Below are 19583 nucleotides of genomic sequence, written 5' to 3' on the forward strand. Positions count from 1 at the left end.
TTTTAAACAGAAATAATTTCTTATCTCAGCTATTTTTCAATGATGGATATTGGCAATTTAATAACAGTCCCATACACTGATTTATTGATTTTTAAAAAAATAATAATTTATTACTATTTTTTTAATATTATTTACTAAATGTCAGTTTCAAAATTTTGTAACCAAAATTGAAATATCGCCAAAAAATGTCATTATTAAAATAATTTTATAGTTATAATACTACAATCAAATACAAAAATCAATAATTTTACTGCAACACCAACTTAAATGACAAAGTGTCTTGCAAAGACCTGCTTTCAAAGAAAGGATTATCAACTAAGAGCGTAAAAAAAGTTTACAGAGTACGATTTTTACAGTATCACACTTTAAAAAATGGTAAAATAATAGAACATATTGATTGGTATAAATGGACCAAATGAAAAAGTCCCCCAAAAAAATATTAAGGCAGTTTATCTAATTTTGTTACACAAGGTATGTTTGCTAATTAAACATATAGTAATGAATCTAAAAGTAAATTAATAATTTTTTTTTGATATCCTTCAAAAAGACTATGAAAAAAAATGGTGGCGGTAGTAAAGTAATGATTAGCAAAGAAGTAAATGTCAATATTGAATGTAAGTTGGCTATTATTATTAACATAATCTGAGCATGGCATAATTACCATTTGAAAAGAAAAACTAACATAAAAAAATGAATAAAAAAACCTATTTGATAGCTGATAAAAAAGCCGGTAACTGATAACACAAGGAAAGCCGCTAATAAATAAGATAAACAATTAAAACATACTTTTTTTTAAAGGAATTTGTTTCATCAGAACACTTTTGTGACTAATGTAAATGAGGAATGAAAATTTGTTGTATTAAACAACAATACAAGTCTTTACGAACTAATTAAAACTGACACTCACAAAAAAATTATTCTACATCAGAAATGTTTATTAATTTCAGAAACATGAAAGGCTTCATTTTTTGGTAAATTAAATGTCAGTGGGAAATAAAAAAATTAAAATGAGTACCATTTGGAAACAAATTACAACTTTAGTTTTAACTGGGTTTGTTTAAATTTATTTTTTAAAGTCTGTAAATAAATTTCATAGTTATCTTAAAAATAATAAACTATTACTCCTGTAGAGAATGGCACAAAAAGTGAAACTTAAATTTTACAGTAGTATCAGCACTCACCTCAAGTACTGACGGAAAAGGAGGTTGTTCATGAATGATGTATAAATTAAAAAATAAAAGATGGCATTTGATGTTCCCACCAACCATGAAATTTAAGCAGTAGTATATGATCTTTAAAATTTCAAAATGTCTTACAGGCCAAAATCGATAGGTAACTATTGGTTGCTCAGTATTGTGTTTATGTAACAAATGAAAAAAAAAAAAAAAATGTATAAAAATGTTCCGAAACAGTTGACAATCAAATGAACAAGCACTGGCAAAGGGCATTCTTGACTAACACTAGATGATGATTTATTATTATTTTCAAGTGTTGAAGAATAGTGCTGCAGAAGCTTACTACGAAAATTTCAGGAATATCATCACCCTATCTGAAATTGGTAATGATTTTGCAAACAAAGATTACTGTATTGTTCAAAAATAAAATGTTCTGCTGTAGCCGTAATCGTATAGTGGATAGTACCTTGCGTTGTGTTCAAAAATAAAGTGCATTTATTATTCTGAAATGACACCTCATTTGTTGGGAAAATTCAGACAGGATGTTTTCAGTTATCCACTCAAAACAAAGATTTTGTATCATGCTTAATTTAGTCTAGAATTGTGATGGTATTTTGAAGCTATTGGATCACACAAACTTCAATCTTTGATTACAACAAATACCTTAATGTCAATGGCAATCATGCAGAGAAGCAGGGATAGGTATGAAATGAGATTATTACAATGGAATTAACAACTGACTCAGACTGTCAATATTTAATCATGATTCAATCAGACATAGTACAACTTTTAAAATAATAATTTTTTCTAATTAATCAGTTTTTTTTTATTTGTCTTTCAAACACACATACATTTTATTTTCATTAGATTTATAAATTATATTTATATATTTCAAAAAGATATAGCCTCATTCGACAATAAGTGTCCTGTGCAAAGCTTATTGGAAAAAGTGAGATGTGAAATGGTTTCACACCACTTCTTTTGATAATACTATTGGTTATTATCCCAAATCCAGTGAAGTGCTGCAAGTGATGTACCTTACACTTGTCGATCATAACAAAGACAAATTAATAACACTTCCTTTCATGAAATAACACATTACAAGCACTACTTTTACTCTACAGGAGAAAACAATCATCGATAGCTATGTACTGACAAGAGGAAACTCTTGATACTTGATAAAGATTATTTACTAGTTTTTGTTTCATGAAAATTTGATAATTGTCAATGTATAGCACCAAATTCTTTTTTTACAATGCTATTGCCAGATCATAAGAGGAATTACAGTTCAATAGAATTTTCATGTTTTAACTAAGAACCATTCTCAGCAACTACAACTGCAGCTTATTTACGATACCATGTTTTTAAGTTACCATCTAATATGCAGACTCTTAATATTCAAATTATATTCTAGAATATTTTTAAGAAATGCATAAAAATTAGATAACAATAAAGAACAAATTTCAAATAAAATTCATTAACACATAAAACTACTACTGTAAAACAAAATTTAACAGTTAAATTTAAAAATATAACTGTTCAATTTTTATTTTAAAGTTAAAAATTAAATAAGTTATTAGGCTTCAAGAATAATAATACATTACTTGAATTTGTTTGACTTCAAAGTATTTACTATTCGTTTTTATTGGATCGCAGAGAAATATTGTACTGCAGAATACGTGAGGATCAACGGATTTAATGTAGGACTGTATATCTGGCAGGAAATGATTAACTGCAAAAGCACACTCCCGTCCAATAATGTATTGTGGAATTAGGTGACAAAATGCATCCAATACTATTTCCATCTGATGCTGTAAAATAGAAAAATCAAAAAAATTAAAAATTGATTTTAACTAACTTAATATTTTTATGTACTTTAATATATGAGAATAACTTCAGACATTCTAATTCTATTTTATTGGATCAGTTATTACTTTCGTTACTCTTTATTTACACACAAAACAAATTAGTTGGTCTGTACAATTAATGATATTTCTTGGTTCAGTACACTCTCAACAATATGAAATAACAAGTATGCTGAACATTTTTATAAAGCTTAAATAAAATTGTACTGCATATTTTGTAAAATGACTATATAATCAAACATATAGGCACCTGATGTTTAGTGCTTTGTAAAAATTAAGACCCAAAAATATTTGATGGATAATTTACAATTTAATTTTTATATTCAATAATACAATATTTTTGTGAGCCTCACCAAAAAATGTTAATTTAAAAGAATGCAAAACTATTAAAAGTAATTTTTGAAAGTACACTAGCATTAAAATGAGAAAATAAATTTTACGTCCCCTGTTTGTTTCAGCCTTACAATGTAATTTGCAAAAAGCGGAAGTAAAAATTTTATCTGTACAATAGTAAAAAGAGAACATTTAATTATGAAATTTTCCAAGAAAACAAAGTAAATAGTTCTTCATAATGGATTTTCAATAACTATTCAATAAAATTTAAATCTCATACATATTCTTCTTTAAATTATGAAGGAAAAAATCTGATGTGAACACTACATGACTTCATTGTACACCTATTTTAAATTACTAACACATCTGTTTTTTAAAATGAAAAGTACAAAAAATTTTATTTCATTAATAACCTGAGATATTTTTTTTTTAATTATTATTTTTTTATAATAAGAGGTTAATTATTAATAAATAAATTTATTTAAATTAAAAAAAAAAAGGAGACAAAATCTGATTCGAACCGACGTGCCCTTGTAAGATACAAATATTTTGTTAATTAAAATTTCATCTGGCTATAACTCTGGAACCTACCACTCAACATATATCGTTGAAAAGCTCTCAATGCGGGCTTATTACTGTGGTTAAGAAAAAATCCAAAATCCATTTTTTTTTTGGATTTTGGGCTTTTTTGGATACTTTTGGTTCAGTTGATTGTAATCAAATGGGGAGGTTCACAACTAGCTGTTACAAGTCCTAAATGCAAAATTTCAACATCCTACGACTAATCATTTTTGAGTTTTATGAGATACCTACATAAGTATGTACATACATACATACGTACGTCACGCCAAAACTAGTCAAAATGGATTCAGGGATGGTCAAAATGGATATTTCTTTTGAAATCTGAAAACCAATTTTCACGATCACATACTTCCTTTACTTCGTACAAGAAAGCAAAAAAAGATTTTTATTTATCTGGAACTTTATACTTGACTGCTCTAACTGTAACAATTTCTACAAAAGGCAAAATATGCAACTTTTCACAACACTCAAAAAAAAAAAAAACATAATGCATTTCACCAGTGAATCCAACTTTGCAAATTATTTCATTGAAACAAATCATACATACATACACATACATACAACAAGCAATCCTGACCCATAACTAAAAATTCAGAATCCTAACGAGGCAGTAAACTAAACTGATAAGCATATTGTACTATCTGACCATCCATTCCCTTTCCTTATTTTTTTCTCTCTTATCTTATTACGTACTTACTTACTGATATCACTCCTGTAAAAGGTCTGATCCTGCTACATTCTACATGCTGAGAACACCAGACCCTTGAGTTCCTAGTCAGTAAACTATTAGTATTTAAGTGTTAGCTATGAGCAACCTTGAGAACTGTTGTTTCCTTCTATAAGCAGCAAATAAACCTAATGACTTAAGTTTATCAGATAAACCAGGCCTTAATCCTCAGAAAAAGGGGGGCAAGGATACTAATAAATTCCATGAATGCTTTAACACATCGACAAGAAAGATTCTACAACCAAACACCAATACCACACCTGTTGGTAGACAAACATTCAGCTCTGAAGAAACTTGATATAGAGAGAACACTAATTAAGGCAAAAGTGTAGTAACTTTTAGTGTAAATTAAAGTTTACTGAAATTGAATAAAATCTATTTTACTCAGGCCCAAGATTACATAAAAAAGGGAAATAGGAATGTGAAATTTGGAGGACAGACTGGAGAAGAATCATGATAGTTTGAACATGAGTATAGATCACAAAGTACATCATTTGAAGGTTCATGACAGGGAGAGAAGAAGGTCATATAAATATTTCATTAAGGAACTAGGGTGAAGAGAATGAAAAGATCTCCAATTTTCTCAATTCTAAAACATTCATTTTAAAAGAAGATTAACACAAAGATAAACCTGATAGAATAAATAGCAAAAAATAAATAAAATTTTAAAGTAAATAAGAAAATAAGTAAGTTTGCAAAACTAGTAATTTTTTAATTTTACATTAAAAAAATGAACGGCATGGATGAAGTCCTACGCAAGAAATACTGCATGAAAATAAACAAGAACAAAACGAAAGTAATGAAACGTAGTAGAAATAATGAAGATGGACCACTGAATGTGAAAATAGGAAGAGAAAAGATTATGGAGGTAGAACAATTTTGTTATTTGGGAAGTAGAATTACCAAAGATGGACGAAACAGGAGTGATATAAAATGCAGAATAGCACAGGTGAAACGAGCTTTCAGTCAGAAATATGATTTGTTTACATAAAAAATTAACTTAAATGTCAGGAAAAGATTTTTGAAAGTATATGTGTGGAGCGTCGCTTTATATGGAAGTGAAACTTGGACGATCAGAGTACCTGAGAAGAAAAGATTAGAAGCTTTTGAAATGTGGTGCTATAGGAGAATGTTAAAAATCAGGTGGGTGGATAAAGTGACAAATGAAGAGATGTTGCAGCAAATCGAAGAAGCACTTGGAAAAATATAGTTAAAAGAAGAGAGAGACTTATAGGCCAGATATTAAGGCATCCTGGAATAATTGCTTTAATATTAGAGGATCAAGTGAGAAGGAAAAAATTATGCAGGCAGGTAATGTTTGGAATATGTAAAACAAATTGTTAGGGATGTAGAATGTATGGGGTATACAGAAATGAAACGACTAGCACTAGATAAGGAATCTTGGAGAGCTGCATCAAACCAGTCAAATGACTGAAGACAAAAAAAAAAAACATTAAAAAAATTTTTTTTCACAATACAAATAGTATCGGAAAGCATCATTTTTGCAATAACCTTTGGTTAATAATGATAGTTTGTCAGACTGTTCAGATTTCTTGGAGTAAGCTACTTCACATGTTGCAGGCAATTACCTCTGTCATAATCTTCATAAAACCTTTTTAAAAGTCTAGTCTAATTAGTAATTAACAATGAAAAAATCAATAAAAGAAAAAATTCTCTATTTCTATGACAATGGACTACTCCATTGTCTAGCACTGTCAGCAGGTCTACACCTGCTTCATAAATAGAAAAAGAAAAATTCTAACACCACATTTCAGAGATGACATAATTATAGATTATAAGGCATAAAGAGTCTCTATTTAACATGAAACTGGAATTAACAAGTAAAGTTAGTTACAATCGTGTAACAATTTTATCAAAACAATAAAGTATCTAATGGTTAATGATTACACTGGTCAAAATGATTCTGCTACATGACCAATAATTTAGATTCTTATGCATTTTTGAGTGCAGATTCTAAATATGAAGTCGAATGTCCCTATTGGCCTCACTTTTTTTTTGTAATTGCCCTTCCTATTTTCCAGCAAGTACATGTGGATAAAATTGCAATGCAATATATTATTTTTACTATCCAGTCTATATAGCAGGGGAAGTATTATAGCTATATAGAACGGGAAGTACAGTAATCTGTCAAAATTGGGCATATATGGTTTTCACTGAATCTTGATGAACTGACTTCTAAAACCGAAAATTTTCACCAAACTTGGCTATAATATTTCTATAGTAGAGGCATTGATGCTATTCAATTTTCAATTCAAATGGTCAGGGGGTGGGGGATACAGGGGCAAAAAACAAGATTGTCTCAAGATTTTGCATAATTAAAATTATATATATTTTTTGATAATTTTGTGAATATTAATAAACTAAACTTTTGTAAAAACAGTTATTTGCTAACTTCCCCCCCCCCCCCCGCAAATGGTTTTAACTTTTGAGTTATAGAACACAGTACAAGGGGTGATTTTCATTGCATTTTTTAAAAATATTTTTGTTAACAATTATAAAAATAATCTTTTGTATAAACATTTTTTTTGCTAAATTGCACCCCCACTCCAAAAAATTGTAAAACAGTGAAACCTCTATAATAAGGAACCTCCTCAAAACTTATGGTTTCCCAAAGCCCGATATATTTTATAGAAATTAATTTCTTTAAGACATGGAACTCCGCAATATGGAAACGGAAAGGAAACATAGATTTTACTTTCAATTTTATAACTGAAAGAAAATTAAAAAAAAAAGATTGCATATTTTACGATTTGCAAATTATACATCCAGTAGATTATTATTATTATTATTATAAATACTGAATCTAATTATACACCATCATATTCTTGGCTCCAAATTTCCAGCATGTAAGCCAATGGTCATTATTAAAATTTGAGGGCGGGTGACAGCTTATGTAAACAATCCATGTACAGTTCCAAGAATAATTTTATTCAGTGCCTTGAACACCGTGGTACGCAGCAGCATAGTTTTCAATTTTTCGTAGAAGTAAATTGCTATAGTTACACTTTAAAACATGTAACTTATTTTAGTTTTAGTTACGTGTTTTTTTCTTTAAAAATTTTGTTCATAATTATGGCAAGAAAAAATACTTTACTTTTAAAGGACAAATAGAGGTTATTAATTTAATTTCTAATACAAACATTCAAGAACTTAGTGAAAAGTTTAATTGTGGAAAAACACATATTTATGGCATTTTAAAAAAATAAAGATAAAATCAAGGAAGAATGATTGAAAGGTGAAAGGAATGCTAATTGTAGATGGCAGACTAAAAGCAAAAAATGAAAATTAAGTTAAATCTTATTTAAATGGTTGACACATGCAAAATCAAAATCACATGCAATAATGGATGGATGGCTAGAAAAATTTTGTGCAAGGCATTCTGTTTCTTACAATCAAATTTCAGGTGAGCCTAAAGATGAAGACAAAGAAATAGTTATAGACTGAAAAAATAAAATTAAAAAAATAACTGCAGGTTGCAAACCAAAAAAATATCAGTAATTGCAAAGAAACAGTTTATTTTTTTGAGCTTTACTGAACAAAACAGTGTTTCAAAAATGAAGTGTGTAATGGAGGCAAAAAATCCATAGAAAGACCGACTGTTCTGGTGTGCGGTTTTGCGGAAGGCAGATTACTTAAAACCAACCACTGCTGATAGGTAAATCTAGGAAGCCTCGCTATTTCAAAAATGTCTTTCAGTTACCACTGGATTGATATGCAAATAAAAAGTCCTGGATGACATCTAACATAATGGAAAAATGGCTACATAATTTAAATGAAAAAAATGGTTAGTGAAAATAAAATTATTCTACTGTTTTTAGATAACGTGTCGTCTCACCATCATGGAAATTATTCTAACACAAAGCTTATGTTCTTTCCTCCAAACGCAACTAGTGTAACTCAATGGATCAGGGGGTTGTTAAAAACATAAAAATTCATTATTGAAAACACATTCTGCAGTCACTAGTCGCCAAGATGGATTCATGTTCATCTGTTCAAGAACTGATGCATGAAATTATTGTTCTGGATGCACTTGATCAAACAAATTACAAATAACCATGTTAAAAAATGCGTTTAAAGAAGTTGGTTTCTGTAGGGAAACCAATAATGATTATTTTCCTGATACATGTACTTTGCACAATACAACAATATTGAATGAAATTGAATTTCTGTTGCAAGAAAAGTGGTCAAACATTGGTCCATGCTGAAGACTTCGTGGGTATTGGTAGTGATTTGGTAACCAAAGAAGCACTTCAGACTGTAGATAAAATTATTTTGTCTGAAACTAGCAAGATTAACAAAAGTTCAGAAGAAGAAGGACAAGAAGAGGATGCAGAAAACAAAATTAACAGTTTCGGAGAAGCATTGGGTATGGTCGCACAGCTAGAATTCGCAATTTGCATAAACAACGATGAACTGCGACTGATTATGTTAAGTGCTACAAATTTTATTGAAAATGAAAGTTCCAAGAGTAAACTATTGAAACAGAAAAGTGTACTTGACTATTTTAGAAAATGATTTTATTTTAGAATGTGTTAAATCATGTTGTGTTTTAGGCTAAGTGAATTTTTTCTGTTTACTTGTACTACTGAAGTGTATAATTATTGAAAACGAAAAACCAAGGGTGAATTATTGAAACAAAACTGCTCTTGATTATTTTAGAAAATTATTTTATTTTAGAATTAATGTTAGATCATGTTAAGCGAAGTATATTTCTTCTAATTAAATGTAACTTTTAAATAAAAAATTACTACATGTAAAAATAAAAAACACCCTCTTTTAGTATAACTGAACAATTTTTGAAAATTAGTGGTAAATGTTCTCTATATACAGTATAATTTCTGGATTACTCCAAACATTTATCCTTGTCTAACTTCATTTTACATTTGTATAATTCATAGCAAAGGATAAATTAGCTTGATTTTTAGAAACTCTGGAAGATGGAAAACTCTTCGAAACGGAATTCTTATTCGGTCTTGTCAGATTCCGTTTTGGGGAGGTTTTACGGTAATTTTGAAACGTTGTAGAAGGCAGTACAGTGGGTCTTTTTTGTTGCAGTTTTTTTTCTAGTTGCATCTTGTTGGATCCATAAATTTGTTCCCCATCAAAATGGGATCTTAACCCAGCCACCCCCCTTTCCACATCCCACTTAGTGGCCTGACTACTGCTGTACTTGTCTGCTATGTTGTGATGACACAGGTGAGCAGTAAAATTAAATAAATTAATAATATTTAAAGTGTAAAAATTTATTTAATACGTTCCCTGCAGTAAGGTGCATATATGTGCCATATTAGGGAGTCGCTGTGTGCTTGCCTTCTTTTGCATAATTCCAGTACAGTGCAGAGCAGTTAAGTTATTTAACTTAACTCTTGTGCTGTACAGGCCTTCATTGTTGTCATTTTCTATTTGATGACTGTGCGTTATGGCACATAATGTGCCGTATGTAATAAATATTTTATTTTTCTTTATAACTAAAAATATTTCTTAAAACAATTTTATAGTCTATGATATGTTTCAGAAAACATGTGAACTAACTCAAGGTTGAAATAATTCTTTTATACATATTGTTATTTAGCATCTATTCAGAGTGAAGTCAAAAATAAGTCAATTTATTAATTATTTAATAATTTGGATGATGTTTACAAGCAAGCACATAAACATTTTATCTGAAGTGATTCAAACCCAATTATTTGGAAATAAATTTTGTTTTATCTAGTGTTTATATTATTAAAATATATAAATTTGAATGGTTGTTTTTTTTTAAAGAAAAATATTTCAATAAATTTTTCATTTAGGAGTAATAAGATGACAAATCAGAACAGTGAGAGATGGATTAGGTGATGTAATATAATTAATTTAATTTGTAAATAAAAACCAGTATTTATAAGATTAATATTATGAAAGATTTATTGAACAACCTGTGATAAAAATATATGAAAAGGAAATAAAATTGTCAGAAACAGATTAAAAAATAATGTGACATGCGGTACGGCACAAACGTATACTGAAAGAAAATCCAGTGCCAAACCGATCAGCATACAGAGTAAATCTGTATAAAAACTATATGCACAAAACAAAACCTCAGGACGGGCTAAAATGTGCCATATCACATAGTGGGTAATTAATATACAGCATCATAGTTGCCCATACAGCAAGATGTGTTAAAGTGGCCCTACTACCATGACACCCGCACGAATGAAATACAGTATGCATGCACGCTTTAGTTAGAATCATTGAATTAAATAAACAAAAAATATTATGTTTACATAAAAGGATAAATATATTTCAAATTAAGTTATGTGTGTAAGCCATGCATCATAAAAAAAAGCTGCGTGAAAGGAACATCCTAAAACTGTATTGTCAGCTTTTTTATTTATTGCAGCAGTTAAGTTGTTAAAAAACGATATAATTTATTTGAGTATAAATATTCATTAAAGTATATAAATAATTAATACAATTACAAATGATACACATATGAATCATGTCATATTTTATCTACATGTAAATTATGTCACTCACTGCCAGTATATATGAATTTTGTTTTGGTGACTCAGTGTTGGATATAATACTGTAGACAGTAAATATATTGTGTCATACTGGCTAAGAAAAATTTCAACTACATCAGTCAAATGTGAGCTCTTGTGTGTAAAATTTATGATGCAGTTTTTTTTCATACTAATTTGTGATTTTATTTTATCCTGTAAAATCAGTGAATGTATTACATTAATCTGTGTATGAGGTTTTTTAATATGTTTCTGAATGTATTGCAGTGAATCTTTTAATAAAAATGTAAATCCACTGATAAAAAAATCACATGATTTTTTTTTTGTAAATGTAAAGTAGTATTTTGAATGTAAAGCAGGTGATCAGGGCAAGTTCCGTCCTAGGCTACTCATATTTGCTGCAATTCATGTGAAAATGTGCAATACTATTGACTGGTCAGTTGAATTGATCTGGTGATCAATTGACATTTGCAATTCCAATGATTTGGAAAGAATCTAAGGATCACTTCACGAACTGCTATTTTTGTAAAACAAAAATATCAGGAATAACAGCTAAGACTAGACATTATGTTACATATTCTATTCCATCTGCTATAAAACCAGTGCTTCTCAGTCCACAGTTTCCAATTCCAGTATCACCAAAAACATGGGACTTAGACAAAGATGAACCTGGTGATGTTGAAGGTTGTGCAGATTTATCATATGATGAACAAAGGAAAGACCCTGACTTTTTAGAAAATACAAATACTGAACCACTCTTAATTTATAATGTGTTTTTATAAACACCAATGATGTTCAAGTATAATCTTGTGCAGATAAAAAATATAAAAAAAGGACACAAATTGAAATCACTGATTCGAAATAAAAGCCTTTTCTTAGGTTTTTATGAACCACAAAGATAAAAGAAAATAAAACACATTTTAGTTTACAAACTTAAATTACATTCTAAAAATACATTGCTCTGCTAAAAAATTTGATTTTCTGCTAATGAAAACTGTGATACGTGCTGACATTTTGTGAATAGTTCACATGATTGTTAAAGTGAAATACAAAAATAAAATTCAACAAATTAACTATACTAATTTTAATAGATGGCAACCATAGAAGTATCTCTTACAGAATATGATTTAGCCAATCAGCAGCTCAAAATATTACCACATGTGAAATACATCTTTTCATTCTGTTTAACATTTACTTTTCACCCAGTAACAGTTATCAGGGCCAATTGACAACTATCCTTAAATTTTAGTAACTATCTCAAATGGTTTTTCAATTTTAAGCAAACATTGGTACATTCACAAAGACATTTTGTATAGATAAAGATAGTCAAACAAAACAGTAACTATTAGGTGCACTGGGATAACAATAAATTTCTACATCTGGAATGATTGACACTAAGCATTGCAGTTACTTAAATATCAACACAGATTAAAGAAATCACTATTATTAAAAGTGTTAAGACATGCCACTGGTGCCAAACAACTGAAGAGTAATTATTCAAAAATAAGTATACAGCAAAATAGTAGAAATATAACTACAAAAAATTATTCCTCTTAAAGAGAATAAAATGAAACAATAACTAGATTCTAAGTTCTAGAATATTAAAAAAAGCTCACTTAATTCCTATCAGAAAACTGAGGAAGATTAAATATTGAAATGCTAACAAGCATATAATTGTAGTGACACGAACAAACAAATAGTCAATCCATAATTTTTCTTTTATTTACACACTAATATTTATAAGACTTTAATAATAGGATTCAAGGTTCTAAAATTATAACATCAATTTCATCCCCATTCAAAATGATAGGTTTCAAAAACTAGTAATATCTTGAAGATAAAAATAACATAAGAATTTGAAGCATGTGAACTATCAGAACAATTTTCATAAAACTGGTTCCTTTTCCAGTTACCATAACACTAAATAGTTTCCATTCGAGCTACACTAACTGCATATTTTTCAGTTCTATTCACATGAAGTAGATTATGCTCCGAGTGTATGTACATATAAATATGAAGTGCCATAACCAAGATTATTCTAAGTGATCTACATGTGATAAAACTTTTAAAACTGAAATAGCAACTTTAAAGATAACAAGCATTCTCTGTCAGGCTAACTAAGAAAATAAGGAATTGAATGGTTTCCTGTCACTCTCTCACTGAGCCAAACATATTACATATAGGCAAGCTAAGCTCAAATATTCAGTTCTACAAATAAAACTGTTTTTCATAATTTGGAATATCTGAATAGTAAACATATTATATTACTTATAAAAAAAAATGTTTTGTCTCTTATAACCTTGAACGGCTTACTTGCAAAAAACCACTGGGGATAGTGTAAACTATGGATTCAAGCAAATTGAGCATCAATATTCTTTATTTTAATTTTCCTTTATACAGGCCTAATATGCCTTACTTGTGTCACAACTGTAAAAGAAACAAGGGGGGTAGGATAGAGCATCAAATTAAATGGACTCTTCAGTCAAAACACAATGCATTATAACTAACACATATATATGTGTGCACATACATATCTTAATACACAGACAATAAATATGGATACTTACAACAGTAATATTATTAGACGTAGCCTCTTTAACAGTAGAAACATAGTCAACGCAAGTATTACAGATAGAGCTAGAATCCTCCTTTGGTAAATTTTGATGCAACCACACAGTTTCAAAACAATGCTTTAATGATCCACAATCACTTGCCGATCTGTAAAAAAAAGTGTTAATGGTTATAAAATAAGTGTGAATAATACTGCTATAATCTTAAAGAGATTTCATAATTTTTCATCAAATACTGGACTTCATCTCATGTAACATGCACACGCAGTTTAATTTGTCATGTTGAACTACAAGGTAGTATAAAAAAAATACTTAGTACAATGTGAGCCTCAGGATATAAACTAGTTGTAAAATTGCAACATAGTTCTACGTAGTTGTCAAACAGGTAACTGTTTGTGTCATGTGAATAACTACTGATAATCATACAAAAAAAAATTATAGCCTTGTTTGAGTTATGACCCAATGTATTAAAGTCATGCTGAACAGGATAAATGTTCAGATTTATTATTAACCTTCGTTAGCCAAAAAGAATTTCGACTGGTTTAAAATACTGAATGTTTGGTGTGGAGTATTTTTATTAACTCATTTTTAGCTTTTTGCAATAAATTCAGCTGTGTAGCATAATGTTAAGCGATATCATGACCTTATTTAACCAGTAAAAAGAAAACAGTATTTGCTGTGATATTTTTACAGTTAGATGATGAACATCAAAAACATTTTAATCAAAAGAATGATTAAACAAATAAAGTTATGCATTCATTAACCTATTAAAGGTTTGGACTATATCTGAAAAGGGTAGAGGGCCACCATAAATTATATGACCCTCTGCCCTGTTTCATAAGCAGAAGTGTAAATGTACACGAAATGAATTAGAAGTGCTCTACATTATTTCAGCCATCGGACCCCCCTGTCCCCGTGTGATGGCAGCTTGGAGGTTCAAAAGACCTTAACTAAAGGATGCCCTCAGGGCAGTGTTCTCTAAGTCCCCTTCTTTGGATTATAGAATTCGATTCCATGTTGTGTTTGAGGTTGCCATGTGATTGTCATATCACTGCTTATGCTGACAACGCACTGCTACTGATTGAAGGGGATTCATGTAATGAAGTAGAGTTCCGAGCTGCTCATGCTTGTGAGACACTCTTGCTGTGAAGTCTCCAATAAGATGATTTACAGCCCAGAGAAAACCACAATGATGTTGCTTATGGGTCGATTAGCTGCTTCCTGACGAATCCGGGTTCAAATGGCGGGTTTCCCCATTCAATACGTTACAACTCGCAAGTGCCCCAGTGTTATCCTTGATCAGAATTTTCGGTTCAAGGAATATCTACAGTATGTAGCAAAAAAGGCCGCTGATGCTTTTTATGGAATTCGTAGTCATTCATCCCAAATGGGGGTTGAATTACCATATCCTTTACAAAGGTGTCAGTGAGGCTATTATGCTATATGCTGCACCTGTCTGGGTAACTGCTTGGATTTTAGGTGTTACGCGGACTTTTTGCTGCAGGCCCAGCAACTCCTCTTGTTGGCTGTCATAGGCAGTTATAGAACAGTAACATGGGAGGCAGTCTGTGTTATAGCCGGAGTCAAACCAATAGATATCTTGGCTAATGAGTATAAGAAACACTAGATTTCCAAGGTAAATAACCTATTGATGTCAGAAAGAATGAAGGAGATTGATGACTGGGGCCTTGCGTCTTGGCAGGTCATGTGGGGGCAAATCCCTCACAGGTCGCTACATGCATGGTATATTTCCTATAGTGTCTAACTTAAGTGTGATTAGATGGGTTTCCCCTAATCGGTATACCACACAGTTTCTCTCCAGGCAAGTTTGGCTAGGTTTTGTTTGGTGGATTCGAGTCAATACCTAGATTATGGGACTGATGATACAGTGGACCATGTCTTTTATGTTTGTCCCCAATATGAGGATGAACATTCACAACCTGTTAGGGAACTTGAGAGAATACATTCTTTTCTGGATCTCCGTATTATCTGGATCATCCGGGAGGATTGGTCTATAGTGGCTGGTTTTCTTTGCGCCCTTGTGTTGTGTAGGTCTGCAGAGGGAGTTTAATCGAGGTAGGATCCCGGGTGGCTAAGGTTATGGCCTAGGCATTGGGTTGATTGGAGGTAGGCGAATTGGCATCATGCCACAGTTACATGGTATTGTTTGTGATTCAATTTGGAGCTCCTACTGGTGGGGATGGCCACATTGCTGGGGTATGGTAGCCTATACAACCAGGGGTGTGGCTTCGTTTCGTCAGTGGCAATCCTGATTGTGACTTTGTAATGCAGTGCGAGACTCCATGATGGGACTGGATGGTGGTGCGGGGTTTGTCCCTGGCTCCTGTGCAGACTGGAATGAGGTTACATTCCCCTTGTTAGGTGATCTAATTTGGTAGACTTATTTGGGTGTAGGTCTGAATTTCTATGTTGCGTAAAACATAAATTTTGATTAGTATATGAGTGTAGCACTGATTTAATTTACAACTCGTTCATTTTCTGAGGCATTCATAGTCACAAACGGTGTTGTCAAATTTAGACTAGGCACGAAATCCACGATTCCACAGTCTCGGTTAGTTAGTCTGAGGGAAACACGCTAGGTTGGACGTACAGATGTCTGTTTGAGGCCTACATGGAGACAAAAATTTGATTTGTATTTTACTGATGCAAATGTCTGCCGAGGCATTTACATCAGTGGCTTTTCGACCGAGGCCTGGCTAATGACTGTGAGATGTAATCAATTAGAGTCTCTAAAGACGACCTCCAGCAAAGTCCCTCAAGGCTTGGAACAGAGGGGGTGGTGTGGCGACCAGTAACATTACAATGTAGGTGGTCTTCCCCTTACGAGGTTGGCATTAACCTATTAAAGGTTTGAACTGTTTAGCATGATTACTCTTAACACAGTATCAACAAATGAATCAGATCATACATGTTTAAAATTTATTGTTACTGTAGCTTGTAGTGGGGTTGTTTTCACAATAGAAATAGTTGAAGTATGACCAAATGACATATTTATCAAGTAAGATCCTATAGATGCATGCTATAGTTTCAGACACGTGCATTTAGTTGTGTGTTTGTGGCAACTAAACACACAAGTTGAGACATTTTCTGAAAATGGATGAAATAGAAGTTCAAGCCGTTATAAAGTACTTTGTTTTAAAACAAAACTATGTCCTGATGGACATACAGAGTTAGATTTCACTTTATAGATTCTCAGCAAAATGATAAACAATCCTGCTAAAAGGGAGTCACTCAGCAAGTTGAATGTCTCCTGCCTCTTCTCACCTTCTTTCATAACCCTTGATTCATTCTTCCTTGAAAAATAGCACGGAATCAGTTCAGACATCCTGGTTTCATGGTTTGTGGTGCCATACTGGCAACTTCTGGTAGCCAACAGGGTGATTGCTACTTTACCGTAGTTTAGTAGGACAGCTACCCTGCATGACTGTGCCACTATCCAAACTTCTATTTGGAAACTGCGAAAAAGCCACACTAGTGGCGAAGTGTCTAATGGGAAACCTATTCCTATCCCTATCAATTAAAACAGACTGACAGTTTTAGCTTGTGCTGACACATAATGAAATAAAGTCTCTTGTTAGAAGTAAACCAGCTACACTCTAAACATTAACAAATATGACCATGTCTGTACTACTTGCGAGTTAAATTAACCAAAAAGGGTATGGATAAACAATGATATTTTCAAAATATTGTTTTACAAAAGATTCAACCCAGAGATAGAACATTTTTTTAATAAAAATAAATTATTAAGAAAGACTTGTCTAAAATTAGTTAATGTGCTCTTTTGACCAGACGAACAAGGATTAAGTGTGGTAACATTCGTGCTTTTTTCTCACACCAAACTCACTAGTTTAATACAATCTATGGACCAGAGGATTTTGAGAAAATTGTGAACAAATACCAATATTGTCTGCAGAAGTTTTTCTCATAAAAGCAATAGAAGTAGAAAATAAATACTGTCATAAGTTTAAAAAATGAATACAAAAACATCATTTACTATGTTAGAGTAATGAAATTAAGTTAGGACCAAGATGATTGCTAGACTGTAGAATAAAATTTTGCTTTTTGGACATATTCAAACATAATAATGTAACACTTATTAAACATCTTTTATGCAATGTAAATTCTGCAAAAATGGCCATTAATTGGCGATTAATGATGATAGATTTAATTGTAACTGAAATATAGTAAAAGGACAGGATATTAAGAGGAGGCATTATTATGAACAACAGCAAGGGGAAGCAGCAGAATCTACTGATGTCCTTCTGGTTAACTGATTAGAAAATATTGTATCAGAAAATCAATTAATTTAAAAAATTAAGACATTTTACAGGGTGTACAAAAAAGAGTATTGAGCTTTTAAAGCTATTTATTTAGTAGCTCTTAATTTTGACTTACAATAATGAATAACAAATAAAATGAAAGATTAGATCATCCAGTTTTCCTAAGTATTCAATGCGAGGACCTTTCGTCACCGTGGCACACATTCATCCATTAGGAGAGTTCATCCCATACGTCAACTAACATGTCTGGAGTAATGGAAGTGACAATTGCTTCAATCCTGTACTTTAAATTGGACAAATCAGTAGGTAGCAGAGGCTTATACAAGATTCTCTATAAAACTGCAAAAGAAAAAATTTGTATGGGGGTCAGGTCAGTCTGAGCAATCTTGAATACCACTACAAACAAACTCTGTCATGCCAACTGATCCAGAGGAGGATCATTCAAACAATCCTATACAGAGTTATGCCAGTGAGGGCACAAACCATATTTTAATGAAACTTTTATTTTGGATTATGAGAATTTGGTAATGTTTATGAATAGATTAGATAATTATAATGTTTTGTATATTCCTGCAATTAAAACATCCAAGTTTGGTAGATCACATGGCAGCTGTGTTTGAAATTAAAAAAGGTAAAAAATACGTAAATAGTTAAAAGTTTGTTAAACCGAGTAATTACAATGTTATAAAAATGGCTTTCTCCTCCTATAGTGTGCATGTGGTACTTGTTTAAATTGTAATACATGGCGACTGGACTTTGAAAAGCTACATAATATATTATGTATGTTGAACTACTAAACTACAGTCGATTATAGATAAACAGGAGGATTATTTCTCAAATCATTTATCAATAATAACTATAAAATGTATGACAACTATGAAATGTATGACAACTATGAAATGTATGACCCGGACAACGTATGTCAATTTGTGCAAAATTAAACTGGAGAAAGGAAAACAAAAAAGCATTCCAAAACAGATTAAAACAACAGGTTAGAGAAGGTATTATTTGGTCTGGAGATTCAGAACATGATTCAAACTTATTAACAGATATATTACTAAATAATGGAGAAAGTCTAAAAGCTAACAACAATGTGACAAATTTTTAACAGGAATAGTTTAATATGGAGTGCCACAAATTTTGGAAAAGTGTTTAAATTTCTCCGAATGTATAAAAGGACTAATTCAGAACATTTCAAGCACAAATATCTAAAATTTACCAATTTTTTTTTCTCCAATTTTTTCTCTTTTTTTCACAAAAAAAGAGAAAAACGTATTGGGGAAACAATATAGTTAAATTCAGAGAATTAAATTCAGAGAAATGAAAGTCTCTGGAGAGTTTTGGAAGCTGGTCGGCTGTTTTAAATGGAAAATATTTCGTTCTGTGAATGATAATACAGGTCCAGAGTAGGTGGAGTATTTTAGTAAGATTTTGAATCCAAATAGTAGTTCTTGCAGAATAATTTACTATGATCCTTTATTCCTTGATGAAAATTAAGATGCTCCCTTT

At 31.1% G+C, this 19583-nt stretch overlaps 1 protein-coding gene across 3 annotated transcripts in view; it reads right to left on the reverse strand.

Moving 5' to 3' along the window:
• The window catches only part of Sap-r (prosaposin), a 176897-nt gene that overhangs the window by 96563 nt on the left and 60751 nt on the right, over positions 1-19583 (reverse strand). For all 3 annotated transcript variants that reach the window (XM_075359692.1, XM_075359691.1, XM_075359694.1), the window contains exons 3-4: positions 13771-13921; positions 2780-2986 (exon numbers count right to left, since the gene is read on the reverse strand). In XM_075359692.1, coding sequence (XP_075215807.1) covers positions 2780-2986; positions 13771-13921 — 358 coding nt within the window. The remainder of the gene's footprint in view (positions 1-2779; positions 2987-13770; positions 13922-19583) is intronic.

The sequence above is a fragment of the Lycorma delicatula genome, chromosome 3 (assembly GCF_047948215.1).
Source record: "Lycorma delicatula isolate Av1 chromosome 3, ASM4794821v1, whole genome shotgun sequence".
NCBI classification, from domain to species: domain Eukaryota; kingdom Metazoa; phylum Arthropoda; class Insecta; order Hemiptera; family Fulgoridae; genus Lycorma; species Lycorma delicatula.